The 21,376-nt window shown below is 38.3% G+C and overlaps 1 protein-coding gene across 3 annotated transcripts in view; it reads right to left on the minus strand.

Annotated features, from left to right (window-relative positions):
• Positions 1–534: 534 nt before the first annotated feature.
• trip10a (thyroid hormone receptor interactor 10a) overlaps positions 535–21,376 on the minus strand; it is a 36,750-nt gene continuing 15,908 nt past the window's right edge. The window contains exons 2-15 of one of the 3 annotated variants that reach the window (XM_077618876.1): positions 19,075–19,190; positions 16,539–16,595; positions 14,663–14,810; positions 13,985–14,047; positions 12,967–13,071; positions 12,550–12,678; positions 10,540–10,686; positions 10,270–10,458; positions 5,247–5,270; positions 3,463–3,572; positions 3,191–3,323; positions 1,944–2,032; positions 1,737–1,870; positions 535–901 (exon numbers count right to left, since the gene is read on the minus strand). In XM_077618876.1, coding sequence (XP_077475002.1) covers positions 750–901; positions 1,737–1,870; positions 1,944–2,032; positions 3,191–3,323; positions 3,463–3,572; positions 5,247–5,270; positions 10,270–10,458; positions 10,540–10,686; positions 12,550–12,678; positions 12,967–13,071; positions 13,985–14,047; positions 14,663–14,810; positions 16,539–16,595; positions 19,075–19,190 — 1,596 coding nt within the window. In that variant the 3' untranslated portion in view covers positions 535–749. Of the gene's footprint in view, positions 902–1,736; positions 1,871–1,943; positions 2,033–3,190; positions 3,324–3,462; positions 3,573–5,246; positions 5,271–6,308; positions 6,474–10,269; positions 10,459–10,539; positions 10,687–12,549; positions 12,679–12,966; positions 13,072–13,984; positions 14,048–14,662; positions 14,811–16,538; positions 16,596–19,074; positions 19,191–21,376 lie in introns of all 3 variants that reach the window. The other 2 variants (XM_077618875.1, XM_077618877.1) reach the window with 2 other exon arrangements.

The raw sequence follows: 21,376 nt of genomic DNA on the forward strand, positions 1-21,376 counted from the left end.
CCATCCGTAACCCTTCAAATGGATCTGACGTCTATCGCCGTCAATGGCAGGCTGCAATTTCATTTGAGAGGTTTAATAAGACAATAGTGGTCTGGTGGTGTCTAAAGAATATCTTCCATAAATACAATGGTCACTACTTGCGCAACTGATGTGCATTCATCTGCTTCCTTTTGTGACTACATTGTTCACTACCTGTGCAAGGTCATTTCAAAGAAACTACTAAATTCATCACACGACATCTGAAAAATTAAAAAAGTATATAAACATTTGCAATAAATTACATGTAGTAGAGAATGCAGAAAGAGAATAACTGTCTTTACTTGAGTTTGGACGACAGCGATATGTCTACGATTGTCTGCTGTCGACCAACCAACTAAAACACTCGATGTCACTCCAATTTCCCACACGACATATTAGACGTTGCTTATTTTAAAATGCAAGCGAAATTGTCACATTCTGTTCTTATACAATGATGAAAAATGTTGCGTGTTTTGCGTATGTGAGAAGAAAAGCAAAACATTGTTAGCACCGTGCTTTTGCTAATTTGGGACTATAGTTGAATTAGCCAACCCTTATCTTCTACTTCCTGGATGCGCCTCTGGGCCCACCCACAGGCGTTGTAGCGTCTTCATGGTGGCTCCCATAGGGATGTACTGAATAATAGTTTTTGCTGTTTTTTTTGTTTTTTGTTTTTTGGGGGGGGTGTTCTTGCTTTCTTTAACGGAATCCTCTCTTGTTGCTATTGCACGTCATTTATGGAGGGAGATAGAGACGTAGGACGTCGGGATATAGCCTTCATCCCCATTGTTTCTACGGACACGTGTCCAACCATCGCCTTTGTCTTCCTCCACCACGGCTAAGACTTCTCCTTCATGCATGGCGATGGTGCCTTCGCTGGCGCCTGGAACATAGCCAACAACAGGTTGTATCAGGGGGTCAAATAGGTAGCCCGGGGGACACGTCTGACCCACCGTATCATTTTCTGTGGGCCGCAAAAGTGAATCATGCGCATTGACTTCATGTTTTTCACTAAAATCAAATGTATATAAAATTCCTGTCATCTCAATATCAGAGAATATTTAGTTTTTTTTTCTTTAGACTTAACAGTGAATTACTGCTTTTCCTTTTTTTAATGAATCCAACATTGAAGGAATGTAACTGATTTTAAAAACACAAAACAAAAATTTTAAGAAAAAAGGAAGACAAATATTTAAAAAAAAACAACCCCAGAAAATTAATTTATTTGAAAAACGGAGGTTTTGAAAAATAATTTATTTAAAATAATAATAATAAATGAATTTGAAAAACGACCAGGGCTTTTTTAAGGAATAAGCTAAATTCTTAACGTCTCAATTTTTGTTAAAGTAAAAACCTAAAAAGGATAAGAAAAAGGAAAAAAATATTTATTTGCATGTTTTAAGTAATTTAGCTGCAATTTAAAAATCTGAAATTATTTCCTATTTTTGTTTTAGAGAACATTAAAAACGGTTAACAGTTGACATTTTTTTCTGCTTTTTAACGTTTTTTTTTTTATTTAAAATTTAAAACACTAAATATTCTCCAATTTCTTTTAAGGCCAACAAAATTCATTTTAATTTCATTATAGCATGAACCATGTGCCTTTCGCAGGCCAGACAAAATTATGTGGCATGCCGCATATTACCAGAATAGCATGGTTAACACTTCATACCGTTTACAAGCATTTTATGCAAAATTCTTGTGTGCTAGATGCATACCGGGAAAGTTGTACATGGCGGTGCAATTCCCAATGGTAGCTGCCAGCTCCTCATCCTCAAAGTCATCGTCAAACTCGGCGTAGATGGCGTGGGAGGTGTCGGGCGTGCCTCCGTCGGACTGAGCGCCATCCGGGCTGCAGTGAGCACGCCCACAGGTGTGTGAGAAATCTCAACGGGTCGTTGAGGTATAGCAGAGGCGAGAGTCACCTGAGCGGTTCGTGAGCCTCATTGTCGTTGAAAGAGTGAGATTTGTATCGCGGCGTGTCGCCTCGGCCTCCCGCCTCAGCCAACCAAGTCTGGAAAATTAATCAAGAGCATTTACAGACATTGACTGTGTAATGGATGTGTAACCACGTGGCTCCTAAAAACTACAATGGTACCTCTCCATAACATGAAGTAGTTTCGTATCTTGGATTTTTCGCATTTTACATGTAAATGACGTCATTTGTTCAAACCGTTCTAAGGTTCCCAATATTCACCACCGAACTCTTTCAAAAATACCGATTTAGTGTGAAATATGTGCAAACAACGGGTTGAAGGCACATGAATCTGGCTGGATCGTAAGGTTTGACATCAAAGCGTTTCGTATGCTGAATAGTTTGTATTTGGAAGAATTCAATAATAGCGGTACCGCTATACATGAGAAACTTAACCGATTGAAATCGAAAATTATACAAAAGAGAAAAAAAAACGATGTAAATTATGTCAAATTAAAAACGATTTAACTGCTCCATCTGTACGTGTAAAGTATTATCAGATTATTTTCTTGCAGGATTGTGACTGTTTCCTCATACTTTTTCCCCATAATATTAGAGCTTTCCCCCACATTAGGACTTTTTCCCCATAATACAGTGGTACCTCTACTTACCAAATTAATTGGTTACAGAACTTGTTTTGTAGGCTGGTTGAACACTCTAAATTGCCCCCAGGTATGAGTGTGTGTGTGTGTGTTTGTGTGTGAATGGTTGTCAGACTCCTTGTGCCCTGCGATTGACTGGCCACAAATTTGGGGTGTCCCCCACCTGCTGCTCATCGTTAGCTGGGATAGGCTCCACCACCACCCGCAACCCTTGAATGAATGAATGAATATGAAAACGTATTACTTAATAATATTACGGCTTTATTCTCATAATTTGACTATTCTCGCAATTTACCACTTTATTCTCGCTTGAAAACGAGTTTTTTTCCCCTATTAAAAAATAAAGTGAGCTTGTTAGTGGGTCCCTTTAAGTAGCAAAAGAAGTACTGTTGAAAAGTTGATTTGCAAGCGAACCATGACAATAGAAAGGCCAGGTAGTACTACCAAGCTCCAACGGGGGAAATTCTGTGATGGTAATACTTTCTTCCTGCTCCCATCAAACTTTCCTTTCTCAGTAGGGTGGTCCCTCATGTTTAAATTAATAATTCGGCGAGCGGCTAGAAAGGTAAATAAGAAACCATGAGGTCCGCATTACCTCATACTTATTTTGCTCCCCCTTGAGGCGTTCTATATTCAGATTCGTCTGATTGATTTGAGGTGCCAGACAGGTGACATCTCCCAGATCAGGATTTTTCTCGTAAACATCCTTCATCTTCCCAAGAGCCTCACTGACAGGCGGAAACACAGAGAGAAATTTAGAAGTTTCACTCACACACGTCCTTGTACCACTACTACCTAAAGTAAATATAAAATATTGCACAGCCATGCTAGACGGTCTAATGGAGATGAATGGACAAAAAAAACAACCTCTGATCTATTTCCTTCTGCAACTTTCGACCAGTTTCCTCCAGTTTCTCTTGCAGCCTCTTCCTGCGTTGCTCCGGAGGTAGGTGGGTGAAGTCCTCGGTGACAGGGGGCTGCAAAAAGGTCAAAGGAAATCAATTTCAACCCTGCGGAATTTATACAAAGAAACAACCACACCTCCCTCAGGAAAAACAGCAAGGCTAAAGATATCACCTCACTTTCCAAAAATAATCTTAATTTAGTCACAGTTGGTCACACAGGAGTATCAAGGCCCCACCGAAAAGAATAATCATTACGCTGAGATTTTATGGATGCCTGAATTTACATTTGACAAATATGGACAAAAACGTATTGGGGGAGAATGCATAAGAATGTGAAAATAATTATGAAAATACTATATTATTATAAGTTGTATTACTAAACACAAAACTATTGAGAATCGTAGCAATACCTGGGAGCTTCCAACTCAGGAAACATACTTTTTTCCAGACTAGAATATAAAGTGTCATTGCACATTCACCAGGTTGTAAGCAGTGGCGCTCAGTTTGCACAGGGATTTACTTAGAAATTTATATAAGACTACTGATTTTGGTTGGGGGGGTGCAAAACGTTTAATTCTTCTTTTGAGGGTGGCCGCAACAGAAAATCATTGAGAAGCACTGTTCTTAAGCCTTAAGTATATTTGTTAAATGTAAAGGCATTGAAGATTTAAAGTAATAATTTCAAGATTAACTCATTGGCTGAGGGGGTTTATTTGCTGTCAGCCATTCACTTAAAATGGATTGGACGTCTACTGGTGACAAACTCACAGAAGAAAGATGATTTGACGCAACATGATTGAATGTCTATCATCGTCAATGGCACTGAAAAAGTTACATTTTTCTTTATGATTTTCTTATTCATAAAGTTTTTACAATTTCAGCAAAAGGGGTAGATTTTCACATGAATAATTTTATATATTTTCAGGAAAATTGCATATTGATTCTAAAAGTAATTCACGATGATAAACGTCCCATTATGCCACACTATGGCTTTAAAAAACTAAATGAAAACTTAAGTTTGTCACAAGTAGTCCAGGAATTAAATTCCATGAAGAAAAAAAAAAATCACAAAGAATACTTGTTATTGATATTTTGCTAGTTGTGAGAATGAAGCCAAGATTTTATCTGGAAAAGGTCAAACTTAAATTTGAGAATATAATTCCATATTAAAATATTTAAATCAAATGATTGTATTTGCACCTTATTTTAATATGTCAACTCATACTCAAATACTTTAATACTACTACCTAATTCTATTAATTGATGACTTTTACCTGTACTCGGTTTGGCCCTGATACTCCTTTGTTTTTGAACATGTTAAAATGACCGCAATCGTGTCTCTTCTTTTCCTCCACCAACAAGTAACCGCCTTTTCAATGCAAAACCCAAAATAAAACAGTGGTTTGCCATGTAACGTTTGGAATCAGATTTGTTTAATTGTTTCTAATCTTTTTCACCATTATTAGATTATTGTCTGCCATTGACTGAGCTAGATGCCCAATCATTCCAAACAATTCCAATCAATCCATTTTGACTGGGAGTTCTGACAGCTATCCTTTGATCGCTGCCAGCCCCCAGTCAAATTGGATTGGATGTCCAGCATCGTCAATGGCAGCTATTTCAGTTCAAATGGAATTGATGTCCCCTCACAGCAAATGCTGGTGAATGAATTAAAGGAACATTTGCATTGAAAAGATGTTGGCTTTGTGAGTCGCAAACCAACACCATTAATCCACTCCATATTACCGGAATCCTCTCTGGTGTGAATTTCTGAAGGGGAAGGAAGCAGAATATATGTGTTGGAAATTGGAGCACGTGTACCGTATTGTTAAAAGGAAGGTGACCTCTTACAATTGTTTCCAATGTTGTGTTGTGTGATTTGGAAAATTTTGTTGATAACAACATGGCCTGATATAAAACATGTTTTAATTTTTTTTGAGCAAAAAATTGACATTTATGACAGCTTTTCCTCATTGATTTTCTAATTAAGAGCTGGAACCTAAAACAATCCAGAAGCAGTACCATAACATACACATACTTGTGGCTAATAGTTTTGACTTTTAAGAGTGCTTTATTTAAATTAGCACAATATCATTAAAAAAAAAATTAACCAATATTGATATTGGAAATTGTGGTGTGTTTCTGGATTATATGCTTCTATATTTTATTCCAATATTTTCTATTGTCTTGCATGTATTACTCACGTGCAGTTGGTAGGGAAGGCCAATTTGTGAGATAGAGACATCTTGTGGCTGATTGGTGCTACTATTACTAATCCCATTAATGAAGCAAGTCATGGTAACAATAAAATAAAATAAAAAAAACAAAGGGTCTATCTTCCGGCGAAAATGTGCAGTACTTATGAAGAGTTGTCAGAAGGAGCCAATTGGCTGACTGGGGACATTGTGAGGCTGATTGGTGATACTACTGTGGCATTAGGAATCAACATAGCAAGTCATAACAAATTGGGCGCTATCACCTGGCGAGGATGTGCATTGTTGGAAACAGGTCGCTTATGGTGATCAGACATGTAAACTGTTGACAGAAAATTTTATATCATAGTAACGATATATAGTCATATCCTACAGCACTAGTCCAATTCATGTTTGATTCACACCAGTGAAACATAAGATTCCATATCCAATACACACAATCAAACAGTGAATATATGCAAATTGTGTTCAGCATGTGGAAACACGCAAAAAAGTGGTACTTAGGTTTATAAAAAAACAAAAACAAAACAAAAACAAAAAAAAGGCATGTGCAAATACCAGCGGGTGACCAGCTCTCCTTGCGGGAGGAACTCACCGATCTCCTGAGAGTGCGGAAGGACGAGATTCTGGGTTTGACTGTCTTATTGATCTCCTTCAAACAGTATGACAGGGGGTCCCGGCCAAACTTGGGGGACGGGGGTCCGTTAATGGGCGAGGGGGCAGGAGGGGTCAAGAAAGGTGGGAGCATGGATGGGGAGAGCTGGGAAAGGGCCAGGTCGGGGAACAGTAGGAGGCAGGCGGGTTAATGTATAACAGGGCGGGTACGAGGTGGAAAAGAAGGGGAGGGAGTTGCGGGAAAATAAGGAGACAAGACAAGAAAGAAAAAGACACCGTCAACACCTTAGAGCAAAACATGAAGCGAGAAGACAACATTGAGCCCCAACGACATGACACTGCGGCAGCAAAGCGTCCCTCTACACAGAACCAGCAGCAACAGCCTAACGCCTGCAGTCACACTCACCTACTATAGGAGGCTGGACCTACCGTATTTACTTGCATATAAGCCACCCCCTGCATATAAGCTGCACCTTTAAAATTGCCTTAAAATTGTTGAATTTTACAATTTCACGTGTATAAGCTGCCCCCTGATTCACAATGTTCACCTCCATATTCCTGGTTTTAATAGGGAGTACAAATGTGTTACTTTGAAGGAAAAATCTTAAGAAAAATAATTGCACGTGGTATTTATGAGATACTGTATGAATCAAAAGCACATGATTAGGGTCAATATCATAAGGAAGTTAATATGCCTGTCTTTGTAAATAGCGTCAACGAGTCAATAATATGCGAAAAAGCATCTGAAAAAGATACCAGCAAAACCCTTCAAAGCGAGTCATGTGGCTGGTTCGATAATTTTATGATTTGAGATAAGAGTAAATTGACATACGAGCTTGGTCGCCCAGCGCATTAAGCTCGTATCTCAAGGCATCACTGTAATGGCCTTCTAAATACCGGAGGGAAGTTAAAGGTCAATACCTTTTTTCCCCTTACGATTAGAAGCAACATAGCCCAAAATAAAGTAAGTCTGTAAACTGGATTAAGTTTTGTTAATTGTGTACTTGTATATTAAAACTCATGAAATATTATTATTATTATTGTGTTACACTCAAAAAACAACATATTTAAGGTAAAGAGAGTAAATTGCTACTTTGTACCTCTGCTTATAGGAGTAGTTAATTTACCATAAATGCTAAGATACAGCACATACACTTATTTATTAATTCAAGATCTAACATCACATGCACCCAATACTTTTCATTTACTATGGTCACTAAGGGTAGTTCCATTACGAATTATCTCATAAACACAATTGAAGATCATTAAAGGAAAGTTTAAAAAAAGAAATAAAATTAAAAAAAATGTAATTGCTTCGGCATGGAACCAGCCAAAGGAGCTAGGCGTATAACCAAAAAGTCCCTTGGAGTGACCCGGCTATTCATCGAGTTGCCTAATTGGGAAAACATGACTGATGACACGCAGCAGCACACACGCACAAAATGTACTCAAAACACACACATGCATGGCCAAGCACAGCCTGGGAAGACATGCTGAGAGGAGAGAGGCGTTGAAAAAGCAAACAGGGAATACAGAGGGGATCATTTAGTGGTGCAAAAAGACTGGAGGGGGTTCAAAGAGTGGGGACTACTCGTGACCATCTTAGAAGCCTCAGAGAGTGAGAAACACTTCATGCCCTCACTTTCATTACTAACTCGTTCAGGGCCATCCATTGAGTTAATGTAGGTTCTAAAGTTTAGACAAGGAACATTAAAGCCATTTAAATACCGAGAGAACACTAACAGAATTTAATTCCAGAAACATGGAAATTTTAGGGCCAACCTGACAAAAAAATCTTGAATTCCTAAAATGTCAGAACAGTTAACTCACAATGTCACGCAATGGGGCGCAATTTAAAATTTAAGAAATTTAAAGAGTAGCTGAAAATATATACGGTTCTCAGAGCCATACTGTAAAGTTTGATTAATATTTGGTCTGATAATATTTGTGTCAGGTTTTATTCCGTTATTTGTCAAAATGATTCCCTTAGTTAATGTTCATGCATGCCACCTTAAGAATATATCTAGCACCAAGTTGTTGACACCAGTTGCTATTGAGTGACGCGCCGGATCGTTTTTTCTTAATATTTTCTAGTCAAACATATGGGACAGTGGGAATATAGTTTCTGCATATAAAAACAAACTAAGTTCTTAAACGCATTCCAAATGAGCAATAAATGTACTGCCTGGAAATTTAATAACTGCACCGATTTTACTGTAAATTTAAGACGATTTAACTTCAATTACACAGATCTTAATTCAATGTATTTCATAGGAACCCTGAACTATTATATACATTTTCAATCAATTATTGTTAAGACGTTTATACAATTATAAAATGCTAAAAACTAAATTAACTAGAAAACTTTTTTTTTGAGAAATTGCATTGGCACGCTTAGTTCTGCTGTTTTGGTGGCATTTAGATGTCACTTCCGGTTTATTTAAGTTCAATTCCAAATCATTTTCTGTTGATTTGGAGAAATTTCCGGGTCACCCCCTATTGATTTGGGCCATTTCACACTTTTTCTTGTAGACTTTCTCTGGATTTCGGATGATAGTGACTTTTTTTATTTTGTTCAGTTTCTATTGGTTTTGGAACATTTCTGGGTCACTTCCTTATTTTGGGGCATTTCCATTAATTAAAAAAAAACTCAGTTTCAATACAACGCGAACAATTTTAAGCCATTTTGAGTGGGAGGGCTGACAAGGAATGAACAAAGGGTTATTCACTGCAACCCTACTCATTCAAATAGATTGGGCAACTACATAAACTCATTTATATTCATAACAGAAGGACATTTACCATCATTAAAGGGACCAAAAGAGTTAAATGACTTCCCAATAAATTCTTCCATGGTGATGCCGTTCAATTCAACTGCTGTAGGCAGCGGTGATGCATGGTAAATGCAAGGTAAACCGACTATCAATGAAAACTACCTTTAAAAATATTTTATCAGTAAACTGAATTTTCACAGTGCCTGCTACAGTGCGCGCCAAACATGCCCTAGCACTTCTAAACTTGGCAACGATAATCAAAAGCGCCAGTTGACCCCGATTCCCGTTTTCCTGGCCCGGCAAATAACATTGCAACTTGTTCCCACAATGCTTACGATTGTAGCGGCAAGTATAATGGAAGCAGTGTGTTTGCGGATGCCCGCCGAGGAAAATTCAATGTTGTTCGGGTCCTGTAGTGCTGAAAGCACAAGCACAGCACAACGCTTGACTGCTGGTTGACCTGTGCGCAAACAGGGAGGAGTTAAGGGGGGGTGGGTCACTCATGCAGGGTGGGGACAGTGGGGCATTTGGGTGGTGTTTCTAGAAACAGTCCATGGGATGCAATAAGCTGTAATAATAAAAGAGATGCGTGCTGTGGCGCTTTAGAGGGTGTGACCGGGAGTCAGGTCCATCCTGGCTTGGCCCGCCATGCAACGATTAACCCACTAGTTCACAGGTGTCAAACTGGCAGCCCGGGGGTCAGATACGGCTGGACAATTTTTAGTTCACCAATGTCTCTAAAGAATTAATCGACTCTCAATATAGCTGTTGGTTTTTTAGATAGACCAAGTTGGCACTCCAAATAAAACAGTAACAATGATGTGCCCCGCAACAAAAACGTTTGACACCAGTGCACTAGTTGATTGCTTTGCTACTACATTCATGCCTACGTTTATTTTCATAAATAGGAACATTGCAAAGGGGGTCATATATTACAGTACTTCAAGTGCGAAACTGAAGGTATAATTAATGAGTAAAATATCCTTTATATTGTATTTTTATTTATTCTTTACCAAACTAATTGGACTCTCAGGTCTATTTTTTTAACCAATTGAAACCAATAATATAAAATACACTGTGGAGAGTAAAAAAATCACTGGATATTCAAATTCATCAAGAGCCACGTTTTTCTATTCATCTGACGTTGATGTCGTACAAAAATCCTACCTTGCTCTTTTTGCTGAAAAGCCAAAAGTTTTTGCTTTTATTCTTGCCCAAAAGGTCAATGGTGGCCTTGGGCGTGCCCAGACTGCTGTCTGACGACGTCCTATTGATGCCCTGACTGTAGTCCTCAAACTCCACATCGCCTGGACGCTCAAAACCCGACTTGTTCTGCTCGATGACCATCAAAGTGTCCTGAATGGCAAAGCACGAGAGAAATCCAGCCATTAGTCTTCCGCACGTTTTTAAAACAGACTCAAAGCGGCAACAACTCACATTTTTCTCATGGACATTTGTGCCGGCTTTGGTGATGCCTTCCAGACATTTGCCAATGATGGGCATAACCTGCTTTTCTGTGTTCGAGAAAAGAATGTAGCCCTGCGCCAATTGTCGGATTCGCCGCTCATCCAGCTCTTGCATTTTCTGGATCGCCAATGAAAGAAAAAACTTGTAAAACTGTGTTTTCGTGTAATGTAAGGATAGACTTACAAAAAGGTAAAAAAAAATAATATCGATTAGCTTTCACAAGTACAGTCGTACCTCTATTTAAGAAATTAATTGGTTCCAGAACCGTTTTCTTAACTTGAAAACTTTGTAAGTACAGAAGTACTTTATATGTAAATTCTCTAATTCGTTCCACGGTCCTCACACAACTACCAACTAAACACTTTAAAATTGGTCAAAGTGTCCCAATTTTTTAAGAAAGATGTGAGAAACACAAAAATTTGAGAAAATTATAAGAAAACTATTTATTAATGTCTTAGAATAAATATGAAGCATACAAAATCTATCCGAGTTGAAGCATGATATGCGTATTTCCCTATGACCCGATGGCGTCAGAAAACTTTTACGTGGGCCATGTGTGTGTGTTTGTGTAAAAATGTGTGCTGCAGACTTTTACGCGTGCCCTACGTAAGTAAATATGTGCTTTGTGTGTGTAAATATATACTGTGTTGCACTTGTACGGTTTTTATCCCTTAATAGGGGGAATTGCAATCATTAATAAGGGGAGCATTTAGCCGAGTTGGACAGTGCATGGTATGCGCACGCGCATTGCCCTTTGACCCGTCGCGTCATTAAGCCGTGCATTCTCTAGTAAATTTTCGACTTTTATAGTGAGGATAAACCGGTTCAGAAAATGAATGAATGCCGTGTGTGTGTGTGTGTGTGTGTGTGTGCGTGCGTGCGTAAATATGTACCGCGTTGCATTAGTACGTTTTTTCCTCACTTAATAAGGGGAAATGCAATCATTAGTAAGGGGAACATTTAGCCGAGGTTGACAGGTATGCAAGAGACAATCTTGAAACATGGATAGTGGTTGTTGTAAGACAGTCAATGAGAGCCCAGTAGAGTGTAGCGAGGTTCTAAAGTGAGAATCAATGAATCCGCGACAATATTTTCAAAATAAAATAACGGATAAGGAAGTGCATTTACTTTTTGGAGGATTTTGTAGATTGGATCTTTTTTGTATTTCGAGGCACTCATTTGCAAATAAAAGCTTTCCTAACCTAAAAATTTCATACCTAGAGGCATTTGAAAGTAGAGGTATGACTGTATTCATTACAATTTAAAGACAGGGCTGTCAAACTCATTTTTAGTCATTGGCCACCTGCATTTATTTATTAGGGAACTATGATTTTCTTCAGAGGTACATTTTGCCAGTCAAACCTATGCAAATGTTTAACTTAGGGTTAACTAAAATTTTCATGCACCCTTCCCAGATCAAATGGATTGGATGTCTCCTGGTGTCAAAGCCAGCTAAACTAGTGCTGCCATGATTATTGATTAGCAAATCAACATTTTGACAGTCAGCAAACCTTGCAGTGACATTGTTGTCATAATTTTTTAATTTATTTTTATCTTTCTTAAAAAAAGGGGAAAACAATATTTTCAGGTATTTTTATAAAAGGTCAACAGTATTTTTTCGATTTAACTAAAGAAATTAAATGTTATAATATTTGGAAAATATACGAAATATTTTATTTACACTAATTAATTTAAAAGTACATTTAGTATTTGAAAAAAAAACCACCAAATATTCTCTGATTTCCGCACTAAATAATTTTTTACGTAGCTTCTTTTTTTGTGAAAAGCATAAAACCGATGCACGCGACTAGCAATTGACCCAAAATGATGTTCCAGGCTTAAACAGGCCCACGAACCACCAAGTTGTTGTAAATAGTATTTTAATTGCAGAATGCAAATCCTCAAAATGTCACATTATCTTTCCCAAAAGGTAATACTGTGGCTACAGCTCATGCATTGAGCAGCAGTGATACAACTTACATTAAAGATGAGCGGCATGTCGGTAAAATAAAACTGTTTCTGCTCCTTGTTGAACTTTTGGAGTTGAGCGGCATAGTCATTTTTACACTCCTCTGCGACATGCGCTCGCATGTGAGCTTGTTGCTTTGCCTAAGAAATTAGAACAAAAAGAAGACAATTGTTAAGTGACAGCAGATTTAACCCCAGAAATCATATCAACTCATTGTTTGCATTGAGAGCGATAGATGTCTGAGCCATTTGATGTGGGGGGTTTGGCAGCGAATAAATGTTCATTCATTCCGGAACTAGTGATAAAATTATTTCCATTCAAAGTAGCAGGATGGTTGGTTGATTGGCAAGTAGCTTGCTTGGGATTGGATGCCTAGCAATGTCAATAGCACCAAAAGAGTTAATCACATGACTCAAAAATGTTTTCACCTTTTCAACATCTGCCTTGGTGGCATTGATGTCCTGATCTGTCTTTTCGGCGCTCTGGGCCGCACGTTCTGCTTCTCGCCACTCCCGTTCAAAGCGCTTTTTACTCTGTAAAGAGGACACCAAAGAGGAAGAAGAAAAAGTTAGGACACATCTGTCAAACTTGAGGCCAGGGGAGCTTATGTGGCCCACCAAATAAATTCTTTGGGCCCGCAAAAGTAATTCATGTGTATGTCATGTTTTTCGCGAAAAAAATTGTAACATTTCTGTAGTCTGCAGTGAAAGATAGTGGACTGCGGAAATCTGAATATTTACCGTCTTTCTCTGTTTATTAAAAATGTTCAACATTTCAGTTTAAAAAAAGATAGGTTAAAAGTTGGGTTTTTTAATATTGAAAGTAAATTTGTATTTTAACAAAATCCAAATTAAAAGAAATAAACTGCTACAAAACTACAAAAATGAAGACAACATTAACTGTATTTATTTATTTTAAACAAAAATAAAAATGAAAAATTTTATATTTATTATTTTTCCCTTTTAATTTAAAATCCCTTTTTATTTAAAAATAAAAAGTCTAAAAACAATTTATTGTACTTAAACAGCACAAACTAAACATTACTATTTGCTGTTTATTTAATGGAAAAATATTTTTAAAACCCAAATTAAAATTCACAAAAATACACTTTTTTATTCAAAAACAAAAAAATTACAAACTATTAAACCAATAGAATATTTACCATTTATAAAATGTTAATACATTTTTTAATTTGAATATTTTATAATACTCAATGTCATTTTCAATGACGGACGACTAATGTGACTCTTTTCATATTGTAACGTCTTATCATGCTGTGAATTGAAATTGGTGTGTGACTAGTAGACGTCCATCCCATTTGAATTGGAAGGAATTTGTTGATTCGTTCCTAGCCCAACCTCCACTTCAAATGTGTTGGCAGTCTTTTGCTGTCAATGGCAGCCATTTATTTAAAACTATGTCTTACATCAAGAAGACCTCACTTACGCTTTCTAGCTGTTTGTTGGTACTCTCCAATGTCTGCTGGGCCTTCTTGGCCTCCATCAGATACTGCAGAAATTTGTAAAAATAGAGTTAGCAAGGGAAGTGTGGCTGCTGGAGGGGGGTCATGGGACAGGAGGTGAAGACGGCTGTGTGTTAGCGCAGGGTAAATAGTGACGACACGGTGGAATAAAATCAAATGGAAAGGACAAATGCCAGCATGTCTGCATGAGACGTCTCATCTGATTTCAGTCTAATAATCCATCGAGACAGAGCCAAGGAATGATACCACGCGAAGAGACGGCACATCAGTGCACATGTAGTTCATCTTCAATGAACGGACGGAACTGTACCGTGACACTTTAATCCTTCTGCTGTAAATTTAAATGAGTTTATCTCTAGCAGACGTCTGATCCACTGGAACTGTGAATTCACACTACAAATGTCGAGGGTTCAATCCCAGGTGGATTCTCACTGTTTGGAGTTTGCATGTTCTCCCCATGCTTGCATGAGTTTTCTCCGGGTACTTCGGTTTCCTCCCACATCCCAAAAACATGCAATATAGGCTGGCTGAACACTCGAAATTGAACCTAGGTAGGAGTGTGAGCATGAATGGTTGTCCATCTCCTTGTGCCTTGTGATTGGGTGGCTAACACAGATTATAGGGGGATCTTGGTTGCTTACCGACTTTCGCTCCTGTTTGTGTTCCTGCAGGTACTTGGTGAGATCGGCGCAAATGTCCGTCAGCATGTTTTCAGCCACTAGTTCCCTCTGGCCTGCGTAGTCATTCAACTCGTTTAGGATTTCTAGAAACGACTGGTAGCTGGTGAGCCTAAACATTGTAGGGATGAAAGGAAAACAAGGCAATATGAGGTATTTAAAATTATTTATTCAAGTATTAAAATGAATAACAAGCATGTAAAAACGTGCTATTTGCACAGTAGTACAGTACAGTAAGGAGGGAGCTGAATTAGCACACGAACACATGCACATCACCACGCATCTAAACTTCAAATTAGAGCTGGGCGATATGACAAAAATTGTTATCACGATTAAAAACATTATCAGTCGATATCGCTAATTATCACGATAACTATCATATCTTTTTTCTTTCAAATTTGAAACTTCAAACTTGTCAATAAATAAAATAATTTCCTCCTTATTCAATTATGAAAGTTTGAGTTTGATTTTAAGGGAGAGCACATATTAATCAACATTTTCATATTCATGTTAATGAACATATAGTCATACCTCGACTTACGAATGCCTCTAGGTACGAAATTTTCAGGTTACGAAAGCTTTTTATTTGCAAAGGAGTGCCTCGAGAAACGAAAAAGATCCAAGTTACGAAATCCTCCAAAAAGCAAATTGATTTCCTTATCCATTATTTTATTTTGGAAATATTGTTGCAGATGCATTGAACCTTGCTATACTGTACTGACTTTTTGTGAGACAGACAGGCTGTCTCACAAAAAACAGAATCCATGTTTCAAGACTCTCTCTTACGTACGTGTCAACATCAGTTAAATGCTCCCTTTATTAATGATTGCAATTCCCATTAAGCGATAAAAACCGTGCAATGCTACACGGTACATATTTACAAACACACAGAGCAGATAGGGTACACGTTCATTCATTCATTCATTTTTTGAACCGTAGAAGTACGACTGTATATGTAAATATGTAAGATTGTAGCCGAGGGCTAATTTCCATTTTTAGTCCCTTGTGCAGGTTGAAGGTAAACGATGACACATACATACACACACACCCTTACCTTATAAGCAAAGAGAATATAACATATGATGATTTAAAATGATTTTAGTTGTTCTGTTGCGCAATAAAAATAAGACCTCTCTCCTCACACTATGAAAAGTAAAGAATAAAACCTGGAGACATTTTGATAGGCGTCTATATTTTATAAATTTGCCTTCAAACCAAAAGTTGCTGTGCAATATAAAATAACCAACTGAAGACATCACCTTTGTCAAGCAGACTATTTTCAGCTTCTCAAAAACCTATTAAATTAAAAAGTTGGGAGGAACTTAATCCACTTATGCCCAAGATGAAAAGTTTTTGATTTTTGTAATGTTTTCATTGACACAGAATGAGGAAACGCCTTGATTTCAAGTAAGAAAAATATTACAGGCTGTCCTCAAATAAGGACAGTGGGTTAAGGATATTTTCAATGAGGCTGCTCTTCGCACAGGTACGAGGCAATTAAAAAACGCCAGGGAAAATACACTTGATCTTTCAGTGGATCTGATACGTGTTGTTATTGTTCCTATTACGTTCATGCTCCATGTTAGCCTTGATTGCTAACATGCTAATACATGTTTCTTCATCATCCTCTTCTTCTCCTAAGTGTTGGTCTGGAACTAGCGTTCATCTTCAGTTTTTAATATCATTGACAAAAATTATCGTTATCGTTTTATCGCCCAGCTCTACTTCAAATTATGAATTCAAAACAACTTAGCATTAAAAACAACTTAGCAGTACAGAGAGACCATGTCAAGGACTCGCCCGTTCAAATTGACTGGAAATTGTTTACTCCATTGCTTACCTGCTATCTGGCTCATCTTTGCCCATCCGTTTTAGATTAAATTTCTTTGAGAGGTTCCTGAGAAAAGACAAAAAAATGTCAAAACAAATGTCTATGTATTAGAAATGTCAGGCCCCGGGCAAGACAGGTGGGTGGGTGCTCGGTGCCCACCACCCACGACCATAACAATAATGTTTGTCTGATTTAAAAACTACCTGGCACTGGAGGGGAGCGATAAATCAGTCAATGAGTTAAATTAAAAAAAATACAAATTTGTTCTCTCGCTGGACAAGATGCGTCTAATCCATTTCAGGTGGGAGGGTGGCAATTCCAATGGATTGGACGTCAAGCACTATTAATGGCCAGCGGAAGTAAATTACGTTCAATAACTTTATGATTTCGTAGTGCAGGAAGTGAGGATATTGACTGGGGTGTTGTCTGTTCCCCTTTTTTAACAAAAGTTTGAAGTTATATTTTTAAAAATAATAAATAATAAAATAAGTAAATATACCGTATTTACTCGCATATAAGCCAAATTTGTCAGATAAAAAAATGATGACTGAATCAAGGGTACTTATTTGCGCATCAAAAGACAATATGCACGAAACTGCAAGGTGACAAAGACGAAACACCATAACGCAAGACAATGCGGCCGATACGGTCATTTATTTCAGAATAGAGAAAAGATAAACAGATAAAACGCTAAACAAAATTTATTTTGACGTCTATGAATGAAATAAAATGCATAAAACGTGAAAAAAACTAACTTGTGCTCACTGCTCGCTCAGGGCGTCGCCATCTTACCTAGGGTGCCGGCATCTTACCTAGTTAAACGTGCTGACTGACCAGACGAAAGTAGCCTTCATAGATGTGTTCATAGCGTTTACCATGTCAGCACATCCCAATAGTTGTTAAGGCTGATCGAAGGTTTCGGGGGCGATCGTTAAAAGATCAGCCTTGATACCTGCGTAATGTGTATCTCATGCTATTATTGCACATGGAGACTTGGTGAACACTATGCCGCTATGGACACACTTCCTTGGTGTGCTTACGTTACTTCCTTTTTGAAAGGAAATGATTTTACATTTGTGATCTATTATAATCCTTAAAAAGCGTGATTTATTGATGGATGTGTGGGTGGGTGTGTGTGTAGTTATGTTAAAATTCTATCACTACGTTTGTCCAAACCGTGCATCGTAGAGAGATGAATTTTTTTTATGGTGGCCAGAAACGGCTGTCGGATCCTAATAGACAAGTGATTGAATTTATTCACCTTCTCTAAGTGTGTAAACTCAATCTTTTATTTGTTAAAGCTGAAAGCAGAGTTGATGTATTAATCATTTGTTTTTACTTGATGTGCCTAAACGCACCGCGTGGCTGATTGGTCGTAAGGGAGGACGCCTTTCCACATCATTTACAAACATCAATTTTGGAAGAATTTCCGCCAGCAAGTTTCCAGGACGCAGTAATCCCTCGAATATCGCGGTTAATGTGGACCAGACACGGCCGCGATAATCGAAAAACCGCGAAGTAGGGACAACCCTAGTCGCAGGAGTGGCTTCTAGTTAAGAGTTTCAGCATGGATTTACACATTTTTATGAACTTGAAAAAGAAATTTCCCCATGAAAAGATACACGATGATGTAAAGCAGCGAAAGCTGAAGCCGCGATATTCGAGGGATTACAGTATATTTGTTGGGGCTGCTGCCAACCCTTTATCATGGGGAAACGACCGGGCTGTGGCAAAGCCACTCAACAAGCCAAAGTAAAAAAGAAATGTTTGAATATGTGCAACTAGAAGAACAAGCGGTGAATTTGGGTGAGAAAGGTCTCCTCTGCAAAACATGCAGCGAAACTAAGTGTTTAGCGTTTTAAGCGAGTTTTCCGATGGAAAAATGTTGCATAAAAATGGAAGCTTGATTATCTCAAGTTACACATTCAGCAGAAAAGTAATTTGAATGAGAATAAGTAAGGAGGTCAGACGTGAACAATAAGGTAAAAGATTTGTGCATATTCTAATGACTTTAAGATGTTTTATTCATAGATATTAATCATTAAATTTTATTATGACTAGATCATTTATGGGTAGTATACATGCACCTGCTATTTGCAGTTGCAATACTGGTGTGCCCATAGCGAGCACTTATGCTGTTACTCACACTGGTCCTGTGTGCTCAGGGGGTATCTGTATGCCCAGACATATGAAAAATTAGAGGGAACATTGGTCATTATGACATGACGCAGAAACTCATAAGTGGTCCACAACAACCACATTGTGTTTCTTTCTCTCCACTAAAAAAGGCCCTGTGCTTCCTGATACTTCTCTTCTTCCTCATTTCACTCTTCCTCCATACATATCCTGTGTGTCATGAGGTCGTCTGCTCCTACTTCCTCAGCGCATGCTCAGTGAGTGGGAACTAAGGGACGGACTGCAGCTGGAGAATGAGGCCAGTGTGTTCGAATAGAGTCATGAGATTAGACAAACATGCCATAAACAGCACTTTCAAATATGTTCACACACTTAGCCATAGACGATGCGGGAGAAGGACAAGGCCCACCTCAGCTGCTTTGCATAGTTCTGCTCAATCTCTGTCCTCTCCTTCACAAATTTCACATACTTCTCCACCAGTTCGATCCCGGAGTGTGTGTGTTTCTCGATGACGTCACATCGGTCCTTAAAAAGAAAATATGAGTAATTAAAATGAGCAAGATGGACAAATTAGGGAAAAGAAGCGCTGCAGGATGTGAATCATGTTTTGATTATGTTATGCTGGCTGGAACGCTGTCAAGAATCTGTTACATTGCAGAAAAAATAACACTGGATGTTGCAGAGTAATAACTGATAACATGCATAAAACTTTGTTTTTCAAGAACTGCTCAATGGATACATCGTTCATAAAATGTGCCACGTTGTTACAGAGCCGTTTCAATCATGGGTTCACATTCACTAAAACCGATGCCAGAACCTCAAAGCTAAACGTTTCTCAAGGCCATTTACACTCTTAGAATTCTAAATGTTAGAAACAAGACATTTAAAGAGCAAGGCAGCATATTTGGTAACTTGGACATCACACAAGACGCTAAGAAGCATATAAAGACCCATATGACAAAATATGTGGCCTTCATTATTTTGCCTACTGTTGAGGGCGAGAGACATCCAAATCATTTGAAAAACAGTAAATATTCTCTTTTTTGTTTTCAAATTACAAAAAAAGAAAATCAGTTAATCTCTCTTATGGCTCGGGAGGCAAGTGGTTAGTGCACCGGACGATTGACATAATCCATGGCTATGACCATGTCATCAATCTCCAGGAACCGTTGTTGCAAACTGCATGCCATATTGACAATTTCCGGAGATTTCTGTAAGTAATAAGACAACGGTCTTCATCTTTATTGCGGTCATTGTTTTGGGGGAAATTAAACGTTTACTTCGCTCCTCCGCGCCCTCCAGCCGTCAATTACCCATCCAGAGAGCTCACAATTTTTTTTCCAGGCCCTGACAGCGGGTTTAGCTAACTTGCCAACATCACAGTGCTCCTCATATTTGACAAATATATAAAATATAACTTAACCGGCAGTAAAAGCACATGACTGGTTCACAATGCTGCACTGGTCCCAACTAAAATAGGTCATGTAGCTTCTTGGATTTAGGTTGAGATGTGGTGTGATTCCCCTTTGCTACAAATGTTCATACTGTGAATGTAACTCTCCACTGCATACTGCAAACCCTTCTGCCTTGATCTGGAAGATATTGCTTCAAAACAAATCACTAACGTAGTCCTGTATACAATCCCTGCTGTAAATTTTTCTGTCAGAGTCACAAAGGTTGACGGAGTAGTAACAGTATCTAAGTGAGGTGGAGCTTTTGCAAAAGGTAAATTCACAGTAGAAGGATGACAGGGTGTGTTCTATTTACGATGTGATTTTTTGGGCGTGCATTCTATTGTAGGTCAGTTATTATTGCATTGCATTGCACGTTCTGTCTTGTGGCTGCAGCATGGGCAAAATGGCCAGATAAATTTGTCCCTTTTGAGACAATAAATGTTGAAACACAGAAAAGCAAATACAAAACAGAATTGGCCACCTCGTGGTGTAGAGGTTCACTCGCCTGACTTTGGTACGGGCAGGCGTGGGCTCAATTCCCGATGGCGGCAGAATGATTGGGAGTGCGGATGGTCATTTGTTTCTCTGTGTGCCCTACAACTGACTGGCGACCAGTCTAGGGTGTAGTCTGCCTTTCGCCTGAAGACAGCTGGGTTAGGCTCCAGCAACCCCCGCAACCCTTTCGAGGATGCACAGTATGGAAGATGAATGAATGAAAAAACAGAATTACATGTGTACTTCCTGAGTTATCTGGATGTTGGCTAATCTTGAAATGGTGCACCATGAACAACAGGTTAATTAAACCAGAGTTTCACTGCAAGTAAACCAATGGTAAATAATTAAGGCTGGATGGTGTGAAGATTTCTTTCCTCGGAAGTGCACTCATCTTTCAAATAAAAAAATAAAAAAGATGCATTTAGTTCTTAGTTACAAATAATGAAACAAGGCAGAAAACTATAGCTAATACGACCCTTAGTGACCAATTATCACTGGCTGAGTGTTTATTCACAAAGGGCAAAAAGTACCCATCAAACATTGCTTACATTACTGGATGTTCTCTTTAAATGTTGGATTACAAAACTATGAAATTGTCTAGGTGAGCCAGCTGAAAAGATCCTCAAGAAATGATACGGACTTGTCCTTGCTAAAGGTCCTCTTAGCACTCTCTTAGCTTATGATGTTAGATCAGCCAACACAGTGATCTTTCATTCAGCGACCGCCTAGCACCTTTAAATAGCAATGGGATTAAACACCATG

This window comes from Stigmatopora argus, chromosome 14 (genome assembly GCF_051989625.1).
Source record: "Stigmatopora argus isolate UIUO_Sarg chromosome 14, RoL_Sarg_1.0, whole genome shotgun sequence".
Classification (NCBI taxonomy): Eukaryota; Metazoa; Chordata; class Actinopteri; order Syngnathiformes; family Syngnathidae; genus Stigmatopora; species Stigmatopora argus.